The following is a 15,079-nucleotide window of genomic DNA, read 5'->3' on the forward strand; positions in this document are numbered from 1 at the left end:
CCACAATGTAAAGTGTGAATGTAGAGATACTGGGCAGGGACGGGTACAAGCTCAGCTTTGATGACTTTTGACACTCACTGTCTAGACTCACTCACACATGGTGAATGGCCACTTTGGAAAGCACTTGAATCTTCATAAGAGGGGTAAAACTATTTTAAAAAATCCAATATCTTACCAAGGTTTCTCAGTTCCATCGTGACATCAAGGTAGCCATGTTCAGCACTGTAATACATGGCTTCTTGTAAAGCTTTCATTCTGGCTTTGCAGAGTTTAACCTGTCCTTCATTTATACTCCCGATGCTTGAAGTATCACTCTCAACTCCCTCTGCTAAAATTTCTTCCAGAGAGAGGACATCAGTCTTTGGGGCTTGGGGTGGTGTAAGCAACTTACGCAACACATTCCTAGTTATATGGGAAACAATGGCATAAACTTAAATATCAAAGCAAAGCAGAATTTTATTGATCTTTTTTAAACTCAAGAATCAGCAGAAAACAACAGCAAAATGTGATTTGTTATTCTACCAGTAATACAGCCTACTAAGCTGTCTACTTGAAATATGGAATATTCTGTTGATGAACACCAGTCTTTAAACTCAGGTAATAACTTAGGGGGTTAAAAGGTTAAGTTTAATAATAAATACAATAGTCTTTGGCTACAACACTGATAAATCCATAATGCTCAGTGGTCAACATGTGGAATGTTAAGTAACACCAATATCACAGGAAAGACATGACAGGAGTAATGTTACAACAACAAACTCATGCCCCCGCAGATAAATAAATTCACAAAAATGTTAGAAATGCACAAAAAGTCAATCAACAGCTCAAAGAAAAATGATAACATTTCAGGTCTAATCTATTTGAAGAATTCTGACTGTCTCGTCAGAAAATGAATTTGTCTTTTCTTTTTCTGGTACTGACTAACCTGCAGATCATCTTCAATTTTTTCCATTTTTATTGAATTAGGGAATGATTCGTGTGTACATATCCTGTGACAAACTCCATGCATTTCTGCATTTATTGTGTGTCGCCTGATTTGGTTCTGCATTACAACATTTCCTACATTTAGGGGTGGTACAGTGGTGCAGTGGTTAGCACTGCAGCCTTATAACTCCAGTGAGCCAGGTTCAGTTCTGGGTACTGCCTGTGCAGAGTTTGCAAGTTCTCCCTGTGACTGCATGGGTTTCCACTGGGTGCTCTGGTTTCCTCCCACAGCCAAAGATTTGCAGATTGATAGGTAAATTGGCCATTGTAAATTGCCCCTAGTGTAGGTGGTAGGAGAATGGTGGGGATGTGGTAGGGAATATGGGATTAATGTAGCATTAATATAAATGGGTGGTTGTTGGTCAGCACAGATTTGGTGGGCCAAAGGGCCTGTTTCAGTGCTGTATCTCTAAATAAATAAATTACAACACTTCAAAAGTACTTCATTGGCTGTAAAGCACTTAGAGATGTCTGGTGGTCATGAAAGGCACTTCATAAATGCAAGTCTTTCTTTTTTTCTTAATGCTCAAGTACTCTAATCTTGCATTTCATGTCCCACTGGTAGCAAAACTGCAGGTTTCTGAATCGGTCTCAGTATTAACAAATTACTTGCAGTAACTAATTACTTGCATAGTGAAATTATTTGCATAACTTCTATTCTAAAGGAGTCAAGGTGCTTGCACTGTATTAATTGGCACAGGATTCTATGCTTTATGCTTTTAACACTTTCATATTGACTAAATTGGACTTTAGAACACTTTTAGTTGACAGAAGAAATCATCTGCTTGCAGACAAAGCGAACAAAACTGGCATGAGTGATATACACGTTAAATTTAGAATTGTGATATTTTACACTGTCCCGAAAGATGTGCAGTACCATCAGGCTGCCCCATCTCACCCACCCACAAATGCTGTGCTGGTTACCTGTGTCCATGGGCAGCTGCGTGGCTAAAGCAGTTCATGTCCTCATGCAGCACTGATGTCATTCCATTTGTGTCAAGCACGCTCAGTAGGGGATCCGCACCTCTGCTGAGCAGAAGGCTAACCAGCTCATAGTTTCCTAGATGGGGCACCATGTGGAATGTTAAGTAACACCAATATCACAGGAGGAATGCTACAACAACATTCTCGTAAACATGTAGAACATCGGTTCACTCTTCTGAGTGGTGGTATATTAGGTTAGATTTTCTGGTCTGGTTCTGACGCAGTGGGACTCGGGTACTGCAACCTTTATACTTGCATGGTTAGGATGTCATGCCTAGGCATCATTATTTATTCGTGGCAATCTCTCAGCCTGAATCTTACCTATTGCAGGAAGCTTGCTTAATGCAGGGGACAGGATTTCCAACTTGGAGTCACCATGCCCTGTTACCTCAGGTAAGATGGGCAATGATGAGAAGACACGTTCTGGCTCTTGAAAGATTGAGTTCTTAAGTGTGCGTCTAAGTTGTTGTACTGGGTTTTGCTTTAATGCATCAGTTTTGCTGCTTTTTTGGCTGTATTTATTTTTCTACTTTTTGTCTGCCTGTTCCATTTGTGGAAATTTTGAAAGCTGTGGTTTTGGTTATTGGAATCAAAAGTCAGAACCGTGTGTTGTGGAGGGGAAAGAGAAGCACTGGCACTCATGAAGGGAGAGAGAGAAGAGCAACTCTTCCATGTGTTCTTGGGTGGGGAGAGGGTGATGAGGGAAGGCACCATTTTCTTCATGTCATTTACAGGCAGAGGTGGACTGGTCATATGGAAAATCCCAGCCATAAATTCTGCTCCCTCGCCACCAACTCCATCCCTCTCCCTGGCAACTGTCTGAGACTAGACCAGACTGTTTACAACCTTGGTGTCATAGTTGACCCCCAGATGAGCTTCCAACCATATATCCGTATCATCATTAAGACTACCTATTTCCACCTCTGTAACATGGCCCGACTCCAATCCAATCCACAGCTTATCTGCTGCTGAAACACTCATCCATGCCTTCATTACATTTAGACTTGACTATTCTAATGCACTCCTGGCTGGCCTCCCACATTCTACCCTCCGTAAACTTGAGATCATCCAAAACTCTGCCGCCTATGCCCTAAGTTGCACCGTATCCATTTCACCCATTTCCCCTATGCTTGCTGACCTACACAGCTCCTGGATAAGCACACCTGAATTTTAAAATTCTCATCCTTGTTTTCAAATTCCTCCATGGCCTCGCCCCTCCCTAATTCTTAATCTCATCCAGCCGCAGAACACTCCAAGATGTCTGTGCTCCTCTAATTCTGGGCTCTTGAATATCCCCAATTTTAATTGCTCCACCATTGGTGGCCATGCCTGCAATGGACTGGGCCCTAAGCTCTGGAATTCCCTCCCGAAACCTCTTTGCCTTTCTACCTCACTTTCTTCCTTTAAGATACTCCTTAAAACCTATCTCTTTGACCAAGCTTTTGCTCATCTGCCCTGATATCTCCTTATGTGGCTCAGTGTCATATTTTGTTTTATAATCCTTCTGTGAAGCGCCTTGGACATTTTATCTGCTATATAAATATAAATTGTTGTTGCCATTGTCGTTGTGTGCTCGCATGAATGATTCCATAGCTCTACATTATCAGCCAGTCAACAGGTCGCCTACATCTGCAATACAAGGATGTGTGCAAGCAAGACCTCAGGTTGACCGGGATCAGTGTCGATGCTTGTGAAGTCCATGCTGTTCACCGGAGTTCCTGGAGAATGGCAGTCAGGAAGGGCATGAAAAAAGCAAAGGACAAAAGAAATGACCAGATGGTGGAAAAGAGAGCCTGGTGGAAGGAAAAATCATCAGTCGATCTCGGGCCAATAATATTCATCCGTGCCAGCTGTGGAAGGGATTGCCACTTGCGAATCGGCCTCTTCAGCCACAACAGGCGATGTTCAACTCAGAAGTAACACACATCCCAGGTGTAGTCCATCGTCTTCCGAGATGGACAGATGCTTACTACTACATTATCAGTGTTCCTTTTTTTCCATGGGAATCCCAAAGAATCCCATGCTATTTCAGAGGAGCAGTCTTCAAAGCCTTCTTAACATAACATTGAAGTACAGGCTCCAAAAAGGTCAGTTTCAATGATTAAAAATTATAGTGTATTTTTGATCAGTCTGCTTGTAACACTGCAGGTAGCCCTGGAAGGCTAATGGTGACTGTATACATACAGGTAGTGTACTTCTTCACCTTGCAACGTGCTTTGAATATGAGAAACCTCACCTTCAAGTATGTTCCATATATTTACATAAATGTGGTGAGATTAATGAAACTCTCATTTTTTGAGACCGCTGGAGCTGTTCCTAAAGATCTCGTGGGAAGATTGTGCTTCATATGAAATAGGCGAGGATTGTACTAAAGGAGCTCCCTGCCCGATTTCCTGGTTCATGCTCGCACATTCTGCACTCAGGAGACGCAGCCCACAAAATAGAAAATCAGCTCCATTAGCTCTATTACATACTTTATATGCACATGTTACAACTGGATGCATTAGTCACTTCTGAGGGAACTTAACAGAGTGGATGTGGAAAGGGTGTTTCCCCTCGTGGGAGAATCTAGAACTAGGGGTCACTATTTAAAAATAAGGGATCGCCTATTTAAGACAGAGATGAGGAGAAATTTTTTCTCTCAGAGGCTTGTGAGTCTTTGGAATTCTCTTCCTCAAAAGGTGGTGGAAGCAGAGTCTTTGAATATTTTTAAGGCAGAGGTAGATAGATTCAAGGGGGTGAAAGGTTATGGGGGGTAGGCGGGAATCTGGAGTTGAGGTTACAATTAGATCAGCCATGATCTTGTTGAATGGCGGAGCAGGCTCGAGGGGCCGAGTGGCCTATTCCTGCTCCTAATTCGTATATTTGTATGTTCTACAACATTTTTAAAAATGGAACGTCCACTTCAGCTTTTAGCGTACAAGTGTCACCAAATTGAAATGAAATTCTTTTGAAGGCTTTTTTACAGGTGACAACCTATTTAACCCTTTAAAGTAAGCTAATTAATTCCTCTGTCAAAGTAGAGACAATCTTATTTCATAATAACACATTAAGGTTGGTAACAAGTACAAGGCTAATTTTCACTTACAAATGAATACATTTGTAAGACAGGAGAATTGCTTCTGGGAACAAATGGACTACAGTGCTCATCCATTAAAACATTTTCCAGGTATACTCATCACCTAGACTAAGACAAGAGTACAGAGCCCATGTAACAGCACCAATGATTCCCTTCATTCTAACTAAAGAGCATCTATTTTCAGCTCCCAAATCTACCTCTCTTTCCTCCTATAAAATGCTCCTTAAAACCTACCTTTTTGACCAAGCTTTTGGTCATCTACCCTCATAAACTTTTATGTGGCTCTGTCAAATAATTTATAATAGTCCTGTGACTGTTTTATAAAGCCAAATTGTTGCTGTTATTGATGTAAATCCGAGCTCATTTTTCCTTCTGTTGTTCAGAGCCTAGCTTGGCTTTGCTACTCACTGGATAAATTCACTTAGTCATTACAGGAGCCCATAATATGAAGAAGTTTTAGAGTTTATTTTGATTAAAAGACTTATGCGTATACACAGAATATTCACACATGAAACAATAAGCTGTTTTGTTTCTTTTTACACTTTTTATCCCCAATGCAGCTCCTGTTTAGTCCTTTTCTAAAATAGTGATAACGACTGGTCCAGTGAGTTTTACACAGCATAGAGATGTCAAATAGATTAAGGGGTTTGAGGACAGCTTCCTCATTCCAGCATACAATGCTGGAACATTCACCATAAGCATGTTAACAGACGGACAAGTACATTTTATCATACTGATTGGCTGACAGCCATTAATTTCTGGTAAAGTGATTTGGATTGAAGAATAAATTTTGAATTTTAAACAATCAGCAGAAAAAAGTAGAGTAAAGGTATTTTGCTACAACAAATGTAATAGTGGTCAACCCTGTGCAGCTACAATGAATCATTCAGATGGCTTCTTGTTACAATAGGAAATACAAAGGCCCTCACCTTGGACTCTCCGTCCCATATTTCAGTACAGACCTAGTAGAATTTTTATTATTATTATGAAATGAATGCGAATAGGCCAAAGCCAACAATGTGTAACACTACAGGGTTCAAAAGAGTAGAAACGAAGATAAGGCAGATCAGGAAGCCAGGAAGTAATGATTAGGCGATACCAGGCTTGGGTTGTGAAAGCCTGAAGGCTGTAGGAGAAATGAAAACTTTCATAGCATAATAAATCATAACCTTTCTGATAGTTATGATAGCTTATTATGTCAAATTCTGCAAAATCTACAATTCCTGTTATTTTCAATTAATATATGATTAGAAAATACCCTTAGGGAAAATATTTTTGCCTTTCCTTTGTTCAGATATGTTATTTTTTGCAGAAGCCCAGTTGACTGCTGGGCTCAGTGCTGTGATTATAGAGCTGAAGTGAAGGCTATTGAGATCTGCTAAATGCAAATGAAGTTGCCTCCTTTGCTCTTGAATTGGTTACAAATAAATACATGGCTTATTTCAGGAAAAGGGATGCATGGTTCAGTCGTGTACACTAATGCAGTCTGCTGTGCAAGTGATGCATTAGGGGGTCCAAGAACTTCTGATTAAATGGTGCATATGCATGTCTGCGTCAGATAAAAATCCAACTCTAGTGTGCAACACATCTGTGATGAACTCTTAAACGTCAATTCAGCTCTGCCTGAGTTTTGTTTGGGTGCTCTTTTCCCGATGGTTTGCATCTCATCATCTAATAGAAAGCAGAAGTCATGAATTCAAGGTTACTGGATTCCAAAGAACATCTGTGTCATGTTACCGATTATTTGAGGCAATCGGTCGGTCATTCTTTATAAAATAAGTCTCATCATCAGTAGTACATAAAGCCAACAGCACTTGTCTTCTGCACACCCCTGCTACTGCTACAATGAATTCTGATCAATTTTTAACTCTTTCTTCCAGTCCACTGCTGTTTTTGAATGTTTTTATTTGAACAATTTGTACTGATGTTATCAGTACAAATTTGTTCATCTAGGGAACAAACTTGAAGTTACTGAGCCTAACATCCAAAACTGAACTATGTTATACAGTTAAAATTACTTAATTGTTGCATCACCTCAGGTTAATCATTTATTCCTGCTTATGTTATTCAGCTTGCCCATATTGTTGGCAACTAAGTTGAATTCCCCCAATCTCAATTATGGGGCAGGATTTCCATTCCGGAGTTGGGAACCCATATCAGGACCAGTTTTGGGTCCCGACCTTGGACAGTGTATTTTAGACATGCCCACCTCAATTTTTTAAGTGTCACCCAATTAATAGCAAGGGAGCAGCTTACCATCCAATTAAGGATAGCGGGCAGGTTACCGAGGTTGGAGGGCCAATAGAAGGCAGCCCCACCGGCCGAGGACAGAGCAGCCAATTCATGATGGAGAGACAGAGGGCGCCTCAACATGAAGGCACCCTCTGAAGAAAAGGTCCGATTTAAAAAAATTTAAAATGGCCACAGCTGTCTGGCCATGATCGTGGAGGGGCAACTCCTTCATGGGATGGCCAGTAACTGCAGCTGTGGCCCAAGCGGTCATGACAGGCGCAGCTGGAAGGGGGTCCCTCATGGGATTAATCACAGCTGTACCCCTCCCCCCTTCCTTCCGTGAGGCTGCCTTGATGCACTGGCTGTGCTTTGGCCAGATGTGCAAAGTCTCCATGCCGACTGGAAATCCCTGTCGGGCTGGGAAAAGAGCCTTAATAGGTCCCTTAATTGCCCTCACTTGGCTACTCGCACTTACAGGCAGGTAGCCATTCTGATCCTCTCTAAAAATGGCTCAGGATTGGGATAATGGCGCCGAATTGGCATGATGGCCAGCAGCGCGAGATTGCAAGCTCACACGTCTCTGATCCTGACCCCATGGCCGACTGAAAATCCCATCCAGAGATGGCGTTCCTTTAACCTTGAAGCATATTCACTTAAAATTAGGTGACTTCATTGTGACATCACCTCATATGCAAGTTATGAGTAAATGTGTCAGAAGCTACTTCCACAGGGGATAAGACAACGATTTATGGTTACTTGAACTGCAATTACTGAATTAGAACAGTATTGTATTTGAACACTGGATATCTGAGGTCTTGTCCTATTATTGGTTTTACAGGTCACAAGGCAAAAGCACATGCTCTAAGTAATTTTAATCCCATTTAAACCATATCTGTAGCACAATTACTGGATCCAGAATTAGGTTGAGAAACATACAAACCTCCCTTTGTCTGTCATAGTTGACAGTTTCTGACACTGGCTACTGAGCTGGTATCGTATTTAGCTGTTAATTGGATATTAATATCCCTCCAGCAACCTGAATAACTGAATTCTAAGCCATGCATGCACAGTTTTTTTTGTAATGCACAGCACTGTCAATCAGAAATATTACAGTGTTGCCTCAATATCAATACCCCTCAAACAAGACTGCATTTAAGAGCACTGGAGGCAAAAGTCCTGGAATCATTTAAGAAATGGTCTGAGCTGTGATGGATAGGCTGTCGGTTTGTTCTGGATGGATGAGCTAGGAGGGACAAATTAGCCTCTTCCATCCCTATCTATCTTGTGAACTGATGAAGGTAATACATCATGTGCATCACACCAGACTATTGGAAATAAAAGGCTGGCAGTATCTTGCAAAAATGAAGCTGAAATGGAGAGTCTTGCTTCTTCAAATCAAGAGTGGCGGTTGGGTGGGGGAGAGGGGGAGAAAGAGAGCAAGGGAGCAGGTGAGAGAGAGAAGCAGAGAGATAGAGAGAAAGGAGGGAGAGAGAGAAAGAAAATGAGGAGTTGGACGGGGTGGGGGTTGCTGGAGGTAGTGAAGAGAGAGAGGTTACCTGCTGCTGAAGCCAGCTGAAGTGGTGTTTCCGCAAAGTTATCTTCCCCGGAATTAACGAGTCCACCTTCCACATTGGCCCCAGCATCAAGCAGAAGCTGTGAGGATGTAACAAAGATATTCTAATGAAGAGTAACTTACTTCAATATTAAAAATGATATAAAAGTTAAGAAGCCTATTAATTTAGAAAAACAAATCCTGGGTGTTTATAGCTGTTCCTATTCTCACCGGATGATGCTGTCTTTTACTGGTGTACAGTCCACGGAACACCTTTTAATTGGGCTCAATTCTGACATCATCTGATATCCTAACACCTACATTTTCCAGCAGGGATCACTGAATAGCAAGGAGGAGTTACCACCCTGGCTGTTCACCCCCTACCCTCATCTCTAACCTAGAGCCTCTGAAGGTACACCCAGGTTGGCAGACACAGTAATTTACATAGAAATGTTTTACATCGATCCAGAGAGACTTTAGCCATTAGCATACCTGTGGATCCTGATCCCTGAAGTGATGTCACCACTGCCCAGCAAATAGGCAATGTAGAAAAAGCTGTCAAAAAAGGGGCCCTGGGGTAACATCTGTGATGATTATGTGCAAGGTGAAAAAACCCATCAGAATATATGTAATATTGGGGCCAAAATTGGACAGGGCCCAAAAACAGGTGATGGATTACGATACAGATTACACCCCATACTCATTGCTTCTGATGCAGGCAGTATGCAAACTGCATGCTGTCGAATTTAAATTAGTGCAGTGTGTTGCCATTGCTAAATGCACTGTTGAGTGGCTGCACACCCGACCAAGGGGCACAAAACCATGAGAGGCTAGCACTACTTAAAGTTGGCCTGCACTTCTTAAAAGGAGGTGCACTGTGGCTAGTGCAGGTGCTGGATGCCGTTTTAACAGCGCTTTTGACAAGGGGAACACTCAATAATGAACAACATGGCAGAGAGCAGGTTCCAAGATTTTCCGACACTACATGAGAGGCCTTGGTGCAGGGGGTGGAGAGGAGGAGAGATATCATTTATCCACAGAGGACCAGGATACCCTCCAGACAAACTTTGCGAAGGCACTGGGATCAGATAGCCATGGCAGTCAATGCAAGGAGGCTAGCCCTCAGGACTTCGATGCAGTGCTGCAAAAGGTTCAATGACCCCACACGAGTGGTCGAGGTCAATGAATGTATCTTCAAATGTCACATCCTACCAACTGCACTACTAGCCTCACACACTGCTCAAAACACCACACCACCATCACTCACCTAATTACAATCTCTATTACTCACAACTTATAGCTAACATTCATAGCTTCATCTCACTCTCTCACACCTAGTGCTGCTGCAAACCTCACACCCACATCTCAAAGCTTTCACACAGTGCCAGCTATTTATGATAGGCACATCCATAGACCATAGAGAGATACAGCACTGAAACAGGCCCTTTGGCCCACCAAGTCTGTGCCACCCAACAACCACCCATTTATACTAATCCTACATTAATCCCGTATTCCCTACCACATCCCCCACCATTCTTCTACCACCTACCTACACTAGGGGCAATTTACCTATCAACCTGCAAGTCTTTGGCTGTGGGAGGAAACCAGAGCATCCAGCAGAAACCCACACAATCACAGGGAGAACTTACAAACTCCACACAGGCAGTACCCAGAACTGAACCTGGGTCGCTGGAGCTGTGAGGCTGCAGTGCTAACCACTGTGCCGTCCTAACAGCCATCACCCAAACAGATTACACTACATTCACTGACACACTTCCCTGTCTCTTGCAGGACAAGTTGGTGCAAAACTGAAGGTAGCAGGTGTCAACCAGCATGGGACCCAGGCATAGTTGCATGTCCTTACCCCGATGGAGGAGAGTGGTTATTGCTGAGGGTGTGGCCAAAAGCAGGACTGATACCACTGAGGATGACAATATCCTCAGACCTATTTTTCCTTCACACATCTCACTTCCCCTTCATCCCACAATCTCTTCTGATTTACAAGATGTGTAAGCACCTCTTGCTTCCCCCACCACACTCCCAACAACCGTGCCCTTGTTCCTTTCTCCTTTCAGATACCGAGGAACTGCACCTGTCCAGGCAGTGCTGGAATAGCAAGACGTGGAACAGCAGGAAGACTGTGATGAAGAAACACCATCACTTGCTCTCACATTCGCAGCCACCAGCTTAGATACTGACACTGTGTGTAACTTAGAGGATAGCTTAGAGGCGGAATCTACATGTGGTGAGACACCAGGTACAAGTGGCCTGCAGCCAGGGATGGGGGCAAGGGTAGCACAGGTGCAGAGGACTCAGATGAGCACTGTGATGGCTGGACTATAGATAAAACCTGATGATGCATTGGCAGGCCTGTCAGAAAGCCTGTGTGCAATGTCAAGGAGCATGGAGGAGTCCAGCACCAACTTGGCACAGTGCTTGGTGGAGAGTGTGGAGCCCAACATTTCCAGCATGGAAGTGGTGGCCAACACCATTAACATACTTGTGGACCTAACCATGATGCAGCATCTGATGGCCGATGTCTCAGGTCCCATTGCAGCACAAGCAGAAGCCACCCAATGTCTGGGTGCTGCAGTGCAAGTTCAGTCTGAAGTCATGCAAGCTCAGCTTGCTGCCAAGAAAGCTCAACCTGCTGCCATCATGACTGCACATACCTGTGTTCAAATGGGCCTAAAGGGTCTCACAAGAGTCCAGTAATCTGTCCTCTGATGGATTACTAGGATTATTGAGGTGCCGTCCCAGGGTAGTGTTAGTGGCTCCATGGAGCTTGAATCTGCTGTTCTCTCTCAGGGTGACAGCATTTGTCCTCCCACCACTTCCACTCTGTCAATGCCTGTGATGTTGCCCATCAGCCAGCCAGCCCAGACTGCCGCCCTCACCGAGGTGATGCAGTCTGAATCTGGGTCTTCTTAGCCCAGAGCTGCTCAAGGCCATCCTGCAAGGTCATCTGCCATCTTCCCACTGAAAGTAAGCAGCCTTCCACCAGCCATGCTGTAGTCATTGGAGTATCACTGCATAGGAGCACTAGATCGTGCAATGGCACATGGAAGACAGGCACTGAGGGAATACACAAGGGTGATTAGTTGATGCTTGTAGAGAAAATGGCATGGCTTGATTTATAAATTTGGTCTGGAATGTTTGTGGTGTTGTCACTTTTGCATTGTGACCAAGTGAATGCTCTGATGGTCAGTAACAGAGAGAAAGTCCTGACTGTTGATGAATGAGGAATTGGTGTTGCATCTACTGATGTCACAGTTGTATGTCGTTCACGCACAGCCCAGCCAGAAAGAGGTTGTGTTGGTTTCCTCCGCCCTCCCTCTTCCCCCTCCTCTTCTTCCTTCTCTTCCTTTTCCGCCTCCTCAGCTGGCCACTGTATAGTTGGTGGCAAGGGCTGTGTCCTCATGATGATGAGGTTGTGTAGCATGACCACCACAAATCTTGACACATGCTCTGTTGTGTACTGCAGGGCTCCTCCAGAACGGTCCAGGCCACAGAAGCATAATTTCAGCACACCAATGGTATGTTTTGACACATTTCTTATGGCAGCATAGGTTTCGTTATATGCATGCTGCTCACGTGCATGGGTTGCGCACTGGAGTCATAAGCCATGTTGTCAAAGGATAGTCCTCTTTTGTTTGCCATGGTGGATCAAACACAGATGGCACAGCAGACTGCTGCAGAATGAGGCATCGTGACTACTTTCAGAATACTAAGCATTGACCTGCATGCGATGCTGCACATGGTCACACATCAGCTGGACTTTGAAGGAGTGAAATCCCTTCTGGTTGCGATACATCTCAGAGTTGACATGTGGTGGGTGCAAAGCGGCATGTGTGCAGTCAATGGTACCCTGCACCATGGGGAAGCCTGCAATCGTCTGCTTGCTTCTCTCTGGCAAGTGAGAATGAAATGTATTCAGATCTCTTGGAATACAGAGCCTCAGTGACCTCCCTAATGCAACAGTGGATGGCAAACTGGGAGATGTTGCAAATATTGCCTGCTCTGCATGGAAGGAGTCAGATGCATAAAAGTTCTTGACCACGGTCACCTTCATAGTCACTGGCAATGTTGTCCTCACCCTGCTCTGAGGTTGCAGTTGTGGCTGCAGCAGCTAATAGATTTTGGTGAGGATTTCCTCAGTGAAGCACAGATTTTTTTTTTCTTTATTCATTCATGGGATGTGGGCATCGCTGGCTAGGCCAGCATTTATTGCCCATCCCTAATTGCCCTTGAGAAGGTGGTGGTGAGCTGCCTTCTTGAACCTCTGCAGTCCACGTGAGGTAGGTACACCCACAGTGCTGTTAGGAAGGGAGTTCCAGGAGTTTGACCCAGCGACAGGGAAGCAATGGGCGATATAGTTTCAAGTCAGGATGGTGTGTGGCTTGGAGGGGAACTTGTGGCTTTCCCATGCATTTGCTGCCCTTGTCCTACAAGGTGGTAGAGGTCGCAGGTTTGGAAGGTGTTGTCGAAGGAGCCTTGGTGCATTGCTGCAGTGCACACCGGTACACACTGCTGCCACTGTGCGTCAGTGGTGGAGGGAGTGAATGTTTGTGGATGGGGTGCCAATCAAGCGGGCTGCTTTGTCCTGGATGGTGTCGAGCTTCTTGAGTGTTGTTGGAGCTGCACCCATCCAGGCTATTGGAGAGTATTCCATCACATTCCTGACTTGTGCCTTGTAGATGGTGGCCAGGCTTTGGGGAGTCAGGAGGCGAGTTACTTGCCGCAGGATTCCTAGCCTCTGAACTGCTCTTGTAGCCACGGTATTTATATGACTATTCCAGTTTCTGGAAGTCTCGCACACTGTTCTTCACTGAGATTCAGGTCGGAGAATTACTCCCTGAAGTCCTGGGAGGATATGGCCTCCTGCTGACAGCTCTTCTCCCCCTCCTCTCTCTTCCAGCAGCTTGCCCTGCTCTGTGTTGCCTTTGCTCATTCTCTTGTCATGCTGTAATCCAAGGTCTAAGCCATGTCTGGGAACAGGTGCGTTGTGCAAAATCCTCGAAGTCAGGACAAAGTTGTTCAGCATATGTTACACCACTCACTGTAGTAACTTTAATGAACTCTAGAATCCATCAAACACTTCTACAATCACAGCAAGAATCCATAGAAATCAATCAACAACTAACCTGCAATAGTTGATGATACCTGTAAATAGTACTGCTGGGGTCACTTCCTGCTGCTGAACAGGTGGCATTAGCTGGAGCATTGAGCTCCAAAATGTCAGCACTGGTGTCAAATCAGCATTACCTGCTGACTGATGTCACGATCTGTCTACTCTGTCCAATACCAGCAGACACTCCCTGTGCGCTCAACATAATGGCGCCCGGTACAGCACAAAACCAGAAGTGTACGTGTGCATGTCGCGGATGCCATTTTGGAGCCAAAACAGCTCTCATAGAGCGATAAACAGGGCACCAAGGAGCCAATTTTTGTGGCCATTGTTTTTAGGCAAAGTATTGCGCAGAACCAGGAAAGAGCATTGCCACAAAGGTGTGCTATCACAGAGGGATGTTAAGAGGATGGAATGATCAAGGGTGTCAGAAAGATTAAAAAGTAAGGATGGACAGCAGTGCTCATAGTCTCAGAGGATGCCATTAGTGACCTTGGGCAAAACAATCTTTGTGTCATGGGCTAAAACCTAATTTCGGCGTCTCAAATATGGAAAAGTTGAGTTCATAATTGAGAGTCAACAAGTATTCCAGGACTTTGCAAAGGAAGGAAAGATTGAAGATAATACAATAATTGGAGAGTGCAGAGAGATTTAAGATAGGTTGTTCGCTATATGCTTTGATGGAGGTAGGGACAGTGTCAGAAGTTAAAGTTAGGCTGATAATATCAGTGAACAAAAGGTTGAGCAGGAGAAATTGGCATTATGGAGTTGTGAAGGGAGAAGGTCAAAGGGGTAAGAACATTTCATGAACAAACTGAATTTTACGAAGCAAAGTCAGGGAAAAACTATAGAACAAGGGTGGTCAACAAGGGTGGTATTAGGGGTGGTTTGGAAGATGGACGGAGCAACAGATTGGACTGATAAGAACATAGGAAATAAGAGGTGGAGTCAGCCATTTGGCCCTTTGTGTCTGGTCTGCTATTCAGCAAGATCATGGCTGACGTTCTACCACAACACCACCTTCCCACACTATCCCCAAATTCCCTTAGTGCCCAAAAATCCATCAGTCTCTGCCTTGAATATACTCAACGACTGAGCATTTACAGGCTTCTGGCATAGA

The 15,079-nt window shown here is 44.1% G+C and overlaps 1 protein-coding gene across 3 annotated transcripts in view; it reads right to left on the reverse strand.

The window, feature by feature from the left end:
* Positions 1 to 15,079, reverse strand: part of abtb2b (ankyrin repeat and BTB (POZ) domain containing 2b) — a 304,666-nt gene that overhangs the window by 25,711 nt on the left and 263,876 nt on the right. For all 3 annotated transcript variants that reach the window (XM_068046432.1, XM_068046433.1, XM_068046431.1), the window contains 3 exons: positions 8,836 to 8,932; positions 1,909 to 2,044; positions 176 to 402 (listed from right to left, as the gene is read on the reverse strand). In XM_068046432.1, the coding sequence (XP_067902533.1) occupies positions 176 to 402; positions 1,909 to 2,044; positions 8,836 to 8,932 (460 nt within the window). The remainder of the gene's footprint in view (positions 1 to 175; positions 403 to 1,908; positions 2,045 to 8,835; positions 8,933 to 15,079) is intronic.

Source organism: Heterodontus francisci, chromosome 14 (genome assembly GCF_036365525.1).
Source record: "Heterodontus francisci isolate sHetFra1 chromosome 14, sHetFra1.hap1, whole genome shotgun sequence".
NCBI classification, from domain to species: Eukaryota; Metazoa; Chordata; class Chondrichthyes; order Heterodontiformes; family Heterodontidae; genus Heterodontus; species Heterodontus francisci.